This window comes from Zootoca vivipara, chromosome 1 (assembly GCF_963506605.1).
Source record: "Zootoca vivipara chromosome 1, rZooViv1.1, whole genome shotgun sequence".
In the NCBI taxonomy this organism is placed as follows: domain Eukaryota; kingdom Metazoa; phylum Chordata; class Lepidosauria; order Squamata; family Lacertidae; genus Zootoca; species Zootoca vivipara.
In genome coordinates this window covers 112210318-112219979 of record NC_083276.1, presented here as the reverse complement: position 1 = coordinate 112219979, position 9662 = coordinate 112210318, and the positions used below count along the sequence as shown (strand labels likewise).

Below are 9662 nucleotides of genomic sequence, written 5' to 3'. Positions count from 1 at the left end.
AGGTGAGATGTGCAGCTGAAATGCCTGGGAGGGTCACTTCTCAGGTGCTGCTGCGAGAGACAGGAGGAGAGGACGGCTGGAGTACGATGTCGGATTCCCATCAGCCCCAGCCAGCATGGCCAATGGTCAGAGACAATGGGAGCACCTGAGAGAGTTGGGCAACATCTGGTGGGCAACAGGTTGGAGAAGCCTGGGGGAAGGTTTTCCTCCCTGGGCTGGGCTCCTACATGAATTGTAATAAAAGCTCTGTTAAGGCTCTGGGAAGAGGGTTCCAAATTTATAATCTGGTGGCCCTGCCAACTTCATCTTTGGGTATGACGAGCAGCAACGTGTGACGCTAGGAGGCGAGGTCAAATGACCAGAAACACCCCATGTCTTCCACCCATTAGATGACCCTCGTGGTCCCTTCCAACTCTATTAATTCTATAATCTATGATCCATCTAATCTGACAGTTTTTGCTAGTAAAGAGTGAGCCAGACTTTGCCCCAAATTGGTAAGAAACACACACACACCAAAACAAACCCACTACTGAGATGCCTGTGTCTAAAACGGTGCCTAAGACCCACCCCCTGCCCCAATACTTGGTTGCATTGCTGGATTGGGCCTGCCCTCTACAGAATCATAGAATTGTAGGGACATCTAGCCCAACCCCCTGCAATGTCCCACAGGCTTCACGGAACAACTCTTCAAATGAGAAGTCAGTCCCACACAGTTCAGTGATCCGTGCATCTTATAAGGGATGGGGAGCTTATGGGATGCTCCTGGGCTGCGTGGCTCTGCCAAGGGGAGCCAGAGTTCAATGGGATAACTCAGTTGACAGAGCAGGAGACTCTTAATCTCAGGGTCGTGGGTTCGAGCCCCATGTTGGGCAGGAAAAAATCCTGCATCGCAGGGGGTTGGACTAGATGACCCTTGTGGTTGAGTGAGACTCTGAATCTCAGGGTCGTGGGTTCGAGCCCCATGCTGGGCGGGAAAATTCCTGCATTGCAGGGGGTTGGACTAGATGGTCCTTGTGGTCCCTATATGACATTGGGAGGGGGGAGCGAGAGCTCAAAGGTTTATTCCCCGCGCACCGCGTCTGCAGCTGCGCCTGGCTGAAGCCCGCGGGCTTACTCGTGAGCAAGCCAACGTTAAGAAGCGCCGGGAGGGAGGAAGACGATGCTCCCCCCTCCCCCCCTCCCCATCTGCCCGATCTGTTTCAGGGCAGGCCTACGAGAGGTGCGCCAAGAGCGCGCGTCCGGAACACGGCGTCACCTCTAGTCCCGCCAAAGCGCCTCCACCCCCGGTCAGGCGGCTGAGCGCTTCCCCCGGGGCGTCGGGGCTGCGGCCACGTCAGCCTTGCGCCCCGCCCGCCTTCCCGCCGCCTCCGGTTGTGAGCCGGATCCTCCGCGCCTCTCTTCCTCCGGCGCAGGCCTGGCTGCCTGCCTTGCTTGCCTGCCTGCTCGCTCCACGGCTCCTGCTCCTTTGGCGGTTCCTGCTCCGCGCCGGCCTGCGGAGGGAAGGATCCCCAGCTCCGCCACCCGGTAAGACTCCGGAGGGGCCCCCAGCGCAGAGGAAGCGGACGGAGGACCAGGGACTGGGAAGGAAGCGCTTTTCTCGGCGCCTCCTTCCTCCCGTCCTTCTCTTCCAAGCAACATCCCATTGGTGTTCCAAGAGCATGCTGCGCCGCCCCAAAACTTCAGGGATTGCATTCCTTATGTAGGCACCATTTCCTTTGTCACTCGGGGCATCCTCTGGGCTCTCATGGCCTCACATATTTGGCTACCCCCACCCCGTTCTCTCTCTCTCTCTCTCTCTCTCTCTCTCTCTCTCTCTCTCTCTCTCTCTCTCTCTCTCTCTCTCTCTTCTTTCTTTCTTTCCCTCGCTCAGTGAACTCCCTTTCTTCTGCCTCTTCTCCCCGGACCCCACTGTGTTTCCTGCTTTAAAATAGTTATCTGGTAAGCAGAGGGCACTTAGAAATGGAGGAGGAAGGGATACAATGGAAAGCATCACCAACCATAGAATTCTAGAGTTGGAAGGTTATTGAGGGTCCTCTAGTAGTCCAATCCCCTTCAATGCAAAAGCATCCACGGCAGATGGCCATCCGACCTCTGCTTGAAAACCTCCAAGGAAGGAGAGATCGTTGCACTGGCAAACTGTCATGAAGTTGATGTTGTTTGTTTGTTTGCTTGTTGTTGCTGTTCTGTTATTTGTACCCCATCCATCAGACTGGGTTGCTCCAGCCACTCTGGGCGGCTTCCAACATATAATGAAACTTTAAACATTTTAAAAACTTCAGGTGTCTTCTAAAGGTTGTATATCAAGATTGCAGCCTTCTTCACTTTGAAACCTCACAGCAGCTCCTGACATAGTTTTTCAGAGGGTGTTGCGTCCAGCCAAGTTCACCCGATAGCTGCAGCTTTCATTTCAGACCATGCAGAACCTGCTCTGCCGTTCCTCCAGGGAGCTGGAGAAGGCCTGGGTTAAGACTGGCTCAGTTGGTAGAGCACGAGACTCTTATTAAAATCTCAGGGTTGTGGGTTTGAGGCAAAAGATTCCTGCATTGCAGGCAGTCGGGTTAGATGACCCTTGTGGTCCCGTTCGGTTCTACAATTCTATAATTCTGTAAGGTGACGTGCATGGTATTTGTTATGAGGATAACAGCCCTCTGAGGCTGAGAGATGTGGGGGACTGGTCCAGGGTCACCAAGTCGGTGAGCTTTGGGACTCGAGTGGGGATTTGAACCCAGGTCCTAGGGGGCAACACTCTGCCCACTGCACCACACTGGCTGTTGTGCATAGAACCCCTTTGCGCAGCCGTTGAATGTGCAGCCAGCAGCAGGCTGGGCATTGAGTGTGACCCTCTCATGCGTTCTTTCAGCTCATCCAGCGATCCCCCTTCCCTCCTTAGATCAAACGCAGTTGGAGGCTGTAGGGTTATCTCCACCGTCCCCAAAGGCACATCCTTTGAGCTTATTTTCAGTTATTTTGCTTCACTTATAACCTCACCTGCCTTCCCATAATAGAATTCAAGGTGGTGCTCACAAAGTGACCAGGTGGCCTCCCACACCATAAACTTGGGAGTGGATAGTTTTGTGATGGTTCTGTTATTGCTCCTGTATTCTTCCTGTCATTTTTTAAAATTTCATTTTGCTCTCTCAGCTTCCTTCAGTACCTGCTTCTTTCCAGTTACAGGTAGGTAGCCGTGTTGGTCTGCCGTAGTCGAAACAAAATTTTAAAAAATCATTCCAGTAGCACCTTAGAGACCAACTAAGTTTGTTATTGGTATGAACTTCCGTGTGCATGCACACTTCTTCAGATAAGAAGTGTATCTGAAGAAGTGTGCATGCACACGAAAGCTCATACTGATGACAAACTTAGTTGGTCTCTAAGGTGCTACTGGAAGGATTTTTTTAAATTTTGCTTCTTTCCACTCATTCTTCCTTCTTCCCTCGCCAGGATTTTCTTTTCACCCGCAAATGACCCAAGCCTAAATGGTCATACTCATTTCCTTGCAATCACCTCCTCTTCTGGGCTTAAAATGGTAGGATTAGTGTCTTTGCTATTGGTTGTGCTTTTTAATAGCAGAAATCAACAAGTGGTGGTGGCGGTGGTTGCTGTTGTTTTTAGATTCCACCCTTGGAAAAGCTTCGCTTTTTATATTGTCCTGTCTGAAGCATAAATCTGGCCAGCACGAATGCTCCCAAGGGGATTGTATTGGGGAAGAACATGAGAAGAGCCTGCTGGATCAGGCCAATGGCCTGTCTAAGTTGAGCATCCTGTTCTCACAGAAATGAACTGTGGGAAACCTGCAAGCAGGATTCGAACACAAGAGAACTCTCCCTCACTTTAGTTTCCAGCAACTGGTATTGAGAAGTATTTCTGCCTCTGACCAAGGAGACAAAGCATGGGCATCATAGCTTGTAGCCACTGATAGCTTTAACCTCCATGGATTTCCGATCCTCTTTTAAAGCCATCCAAGTTGCTCATTGTTGTCAAATACCTACATCTGTAGCAAGAAAGTAACAATTGCCAAATACAAATGTTGTGTATTTTCTAGATTGTAGGGAACAGCCTGTTAAGGCAGCCTTTTAAATAGCGCCACAAAGTTACTAGTTCACTCGCCTGCATGCAATACCCTTGTCACCTGTTTATGCATTTTTAATCCCAATAATATTTATAAACTGCCAACTCTTTAACAAAGTACCAAGGCAGTGCACAGTAAAATCACCGAAATGCAATAAAACTATAAAACTGTATAATATAGAAGTAATGCCCAACACTGAATCAAATTAATGCTTGACCAAACTACCAGGCTAGTACTTAAATACAAAATGAAGTTAATGTGCTTTAAAAAAACTCTTAATGTAAAATGTTGACTGTATTCTACCCCATTTGCTTCCCTCCCAGAAACAATTTATTACTTTGGAAGCGGCCTTGTAATGGCAGTAAGATATTTGTTACGCAGTTAAAGATTAAGGTCGCCCTGATTTCAAGATATAAATATGTGGGCTAAAAGGTGAAGGTCATAAGACTACATTTGTGGAAACCCAAGAAACATTTAGTGTCTCTCGGTGATTACCAGTGAGTAGGAATATCACCACATGCTCCTATGCCTTTAATAGCAGTATATGAAACGAGTTCTTTGTAAATGGAAGGCTATTTACTGCCTAGGAAATGAGGTTTCACAAAACAAAGCTGCCTTCATCTGCAAGTATCACTGTGGAGTGACTGGGACTCTGCATTTACCGTATAGCACAGACCACCTGAAAACTTCTGTCTTCCTTTTAGGCGCTGTCTCTTTGAAGAACCCAAGTGGGCTGTCTCTGGACCATGACAGCAAAAATCCTATGAGAAGCTTTTCCAGAAATATATTCAGTTATTTGGCTACGGCACTGTGAATTCTATTGGTCTCCGAAGCTTGCCTCGCTCAAGTACTCAACATGGAGCCATTGTTACCCAGAGGAAAGTGCCTCACAGACTTGAAAAGACTCTTTTTGCTGTCACTATCGTTAATATATCTGATAGCTTTGGTTTCTCCGGATCAAGACTACTATGGTTTACTCGGAATATCCAAAGAAGCAACAAGTAGAGAAATAAGGCAGGCTTTCAAAAAATTAGCGTTGAAGTTGCATCCTGATAAGAATCAGGTAGGTTGCCTGGTCATGGAAAGGTGTTTTTTTCCAGTTAGCCAAGAACAAAGCCAAGAACATTTCAAGACTGAAATGTGTTGGGTTGCAATGTTTGTTTGGTAAGCGAACGCTAGGAAGTTTTTCTCTCTTGCAGAATGATCCGGAGGCCCACGAAAACTTCCTGAAAATAAACAGGGCGTACGAAGTGCTAAAAGACGAAGATCTGCGAAAGAAATACGACAAGTATGGCGAGAAAGGCCTGGACGACCAGCAGCAAGGAGGCAGATATGAGAGCTGGCACTACTATCGCTACGATTTTGGTAAGATAACACGCTTGTGAGTGGGGCGCCATTGTTACGTGCTGTTCTCCTGCCTGGAATTAGCGTAGCTTTGAAAGTACATGGTAGACAGCCTGGCACACAGTTAAAAGACCCAACGAGGACTTAACTCTGTGTTGGCCTGTGGCCACTGCAAGGAGGTACACGGCGTGTCCTTGGCTTTCTTAATTAGTCTGATTCTTAGGGACAGGACAGCCTGTATTCCATTCTTTTGCTAAATGCCCTTTAGAGTTGGTTCTTTTATTGGTTTCAAATATAAAGAAATGAAGTGATGCAAAGGGGGTGAAAGAGCAGAGAAAAGGCTCAAAAATGTGTAGAAAGAAACAACCTATGAATATATGAAAAATACCCTAACCTATACATTCTTATATAAATTTGATGTTATTATCCTGATGTTATTATACAGTGGTTTTCAATCAGTGTGCCATGGCACCCTGGGGTGCTTCGAATGATATTCAGGGGTGCCACAGGCAATAGCGGCCTCCGTCCCTCTTTTCTTCCCTCTCTTCCTCTGATGCCCTCTCGCGTCTCTGCCTCCCAAAGGCTTGCGTAGCTGTTTGTTGCAGCAGCCCTGGCTACAAGCTCCCCAGGGGAATGGTGCCTCTGGCGCTGGCCAGTGGGTGCTTTCCTGGCTCCTGTGCAGCAATGTGAGGAGGCACCTCTCTTTGGGCCACGGGGAGTAGCTCAGAGACCAGGGGGGCAGCTGTGACTGCCCAGAGAACTCCCAAGGAGAGGGGAGATGAGGCTGAGGGCACCCTCCACAAGGTAGGGGTGGGGGGCTGCCAGCTCTGCAGGCAAGGGGTGACATAACTAGGCTCCTGAGCCTCACAGGGGTGCTACAGAAAGAATGTAGTTGGTCAAGGGAGCCGTGGACCCGAAAAGGTTGAAAACCTCTGCCCTAACACATACAGTCCTACCTCGACTTACAAAGGCTTCGACTTCCGAAGAATCTGGTGCAATCCAAGTTTATGTACAATGATGTAGCAAATGCCATTTTATTATTCAAATGCCCTTCTTGTTGTTTTTGAATGCTCATGGGGTGTTTCTTTGCCAGGTATTTATGATGATGATCCTGAAATTATAACGCTGGACAGAGGAGAATTTGGTAAGTCATGATGTTCACGTGGTTTCCAGGCACTTTTTAATTTATTCAGAGTGCATAATTGTGCCACCTCATCCTTTCCTGGGAGAAAACGTTACGTGGATTGCAAAATGTCAACCAGAGTGACTATGAGAGCTTGATGTTCAAAGGCAGCATTTTATTTCTTCCCTGTGAGTCATTTGTCTGTAGAAACTTTACAGCACTCATTGCCTCAGTCTCTGTGGAAAGCCAGCAACACCTTGACAAAAAAGGGAAATTATTCCTGCTTTTTTTCTGAAGTTCCGCTCTGCCGTCTTACATAAATTTCCTTTAAGAAAGATTAGCGGTGCAAACAAAGCACTTGAGTTATTTCCACTTACCAGTTGTTCTGCTTTTCTTACTTAAGATATATTTTGAATATGTTTTCTCAGTGGAGACCACTTTCCTAATTTGGTATTGGGGGTTAACATTTGGTTGTTGTTTTTAAAGAGAAAAATCGGACTTTGATAACTCGGTTCTCCTCCTCGGGAAACAACTCGCAGATATCTAAACATCAGTTACGTGTTTGCATTTCCTGTTCATGTTTGACCAGGGTTATTTGCAGAAACTGAATGTGTTTGCCTAGCATGATAACAACACACTTGTGCACATAGTGAGAGTTTCCCCACCCCTGGTATTGGAGCAGTTGACAGATTTTATGCTTTTTACATTGTCTGTATTTCATGGTCATGCCGCATCTGATCTGATCCTAAGTGATATTGCTGAAACCGAATAGGCCCTTTTTAAAAATAAATAATAGTAGTAGTGGCAATTGTTTTGCTAAAAGCAGCTTTTGGCTGGTATTTCATTCATTCGTTCCTTCAGTTATTATCATTTTGCCCTGCCCTTTCTCCAAGGAATCCAGGCGGCCCAGTTTTACCCTTTCCTTACAGCAGCCTACACCGCTGTAACTCGTTGCACTAAAACAGGGACGAGGAGCCTTTTAAGGGCCACATTCTCTCAGGGGAAGGAAGTTGGGGGGCACATCCCAGCAGTGGTCAGGACCCAACCCAAAAAGGGAGTGTGGCCCAAGCCAAAAGTGGGTGGGTTTTCCCCCTTTCCTATCCGTCCAACCAACCATTCTCTCACACACCCACAGATACACCCACGTCCTTCCCAGCCTGTCTCTCTCTGGGACCTTCAGACTGAACTTACCCCCAACCCCTCTCCCCATCCATTCATCTTCCATTCATACTCTCTCCCCTCTCACACACTTCCCGCCCCCTCCGCCCGCCTCAGCAGTTTTTCTCTCGGCAGTGGAAGGGGCATAGCTGCCAAGTCTCCCACTGAAAAATGCGGGATCAGCAGCGGCGCGGCGCCGGAAGTCGCTTCCATGCATGTCTGGACATGCGCAGAAGCAACTTCCGGTGCCCAGACATGGGCAGAGTGGCACCCAAAATGGAGCATCCCTGGCAGGTAGGAAATCCGGGGGATTTCTGGGATTTTTTTTCTATTCGGGATAACAGCAGGAAACGGATTAAAATCCGGGGGTTTCCCGCGAAAAACGGGAGACTTGGCAGCAATGGGAAGGGGTGAGGGAATTCAGCAGCATGGGGCCATTTGAGGTGGGCTTAGGGGGTGAAATGTACATGTCCGTTGACAATATAAACATGCAGCTTCTTTTCCCCCTTCCTTACCTCTGTTCGTCTCTGCCACAAACAGACCATGCTATGCATTTGGTGAAATGGATTTTTAAGGCACAAGTACATGCACACTCAAAAGATGGGTTAAATTGGCACGATTATATGTGCCAATATCTTTTCCCCCTTCCTTACCTCTGTTCGTCTCTGCCACAAACAGACCATGCTATGCATTTGGTGAAATGGATTTTAAGGCACAAGTACATGCACACTCAAAAGATGGGTTAAATTGGCACGATTATATGTGGCGGAACTGTTCCTTCGTTGCCGGGCAACTGGAAACTGCGAACGGCAGTCATTTCCCTGTGCATGACTTACTCAGCTCTCTGCAGTTTTAAGGGCCAGGATTCCCCACACCCCCAAGTCCCCCTCAGTTTTACGCAGAGGCAGTTTTGTTTTGTCCCTTTGAGGGGTAGGGAGAGGAGCCCTTTCCACAATGTCCACCCCTTTGAAATGTTGGGTGCTCTTGCCTTTTTTTTTTATAGATGATCTCTTCAGGAAGAGTCTTCCGCCGGCGTTCATGTTACATAAAAACACCCCAAGATTCTGGGTTTACTAGTAGCTAGCTCAAGGGTTGCCCAAACGGTGCCCATTTGTGTCCCATTATGTCCACCACAACCTGCTCTTGCACCTATGAAAGGTCTCAGGGACTCGCCCCTCAAAAATTAGTGAGAGACTATTTGCTCTTTCTTCTCAGTTCCTGACATAGCTGCCAAGTCTCCTGTATTCCCTGGGAAATCCCCGTTTTTCCAGCTGTTCCTGGCTGAAAAAACAGATTTTTTTGTTTTTTCCCGGTTTATTCTGGCGCGGCGGCCATTTTGGAACTGGGCGGAGCATGCTCAGAAGCGACTTTTGATGCTGCTCTGCCCAGTTCCAAAATGGCTGCAGTGCGACTTCTGGCGTGGCGGCCATTTTGGAAATGGGCAAAGCATCAAAAGTCACTTCTGAGCATGCTCCGCCCAGTTCCAAAATGGCGGCAGCGCTACTTCCGGTCTGCTACTTCCGCCCGGTCCCTTATTTCTCCGACAGCAACTTGGCAGGTATGGTTCCTGTTTGCACTGGCTTGACCCTTGCTGCATGCCTCCGTGGCAGCCATTTTACATTAAGCCACAGCCCCACAGCAGCCATTTTGTGACTGTCACACAAAATGTATTGTAATAGAGGAAATATGATTTAAGATTATGCTTAATGGTTTATATGGATTGATAAAGGAAAATTAATTTCATTTGATTAATTGGGAAAATAATCAGGTAACCGCCTGGACAGGAATTGAACATGCACTGTCGATGGAAATGGGAATGAATGGGAAACTATTAGAAATTAAGACAAAATATTTTGCTGTAAGCAGCAAAGGAGGAAGGGGGGGGAGAAGCACCTTGAAGGGGGATGGAGAGTCAGTTTTAAAATTTGTGTGAAGTTGGAATTAATTTGTTGTTTTTTAAAAAATGGAAAA

General features: G+C 47.6%; 1 protein-coding gene across 2 annotated transcripts in view; it reads left to right on the top strand.

Annotated features, from left to right (window-relative positions):
* The first annotated feature begins 1274 nt into the window (after window positions 1-1274).
* Window positions 1275-9662, top strand: part of DNAJC10 (DnaJ heat shock protein family (Hsp40) member C10) — a 35537-nt gene continuing 27149 nt past the window's right edge. The window contains exons 1-4 of one of the 2 annotated variants that reach the window (XM_035133601.2): window positions 1275-1524; window positions 4771-5129; window positions 5266-5431; window positions 6504-6554. In XM_035133601.2, coding sequence (XP_034989492.2) covers window positions 4923-5129; window positions 5266-5431; window positions 6504-6554 — 424 coding nt within the window. In that variant the 5' untranslated portion in view covers window positions 1275-1524; window positions 4771-4922. Of the gene's footprint in view, window positions 1525-1587; window positions 1700-4770; window positions 5130-5265; window positions 5432-6503; window positions 6555-9662 lie in introns of those variants that run through there. The other variant, XM_060280449.1, reaches the window with a different exon arrangement.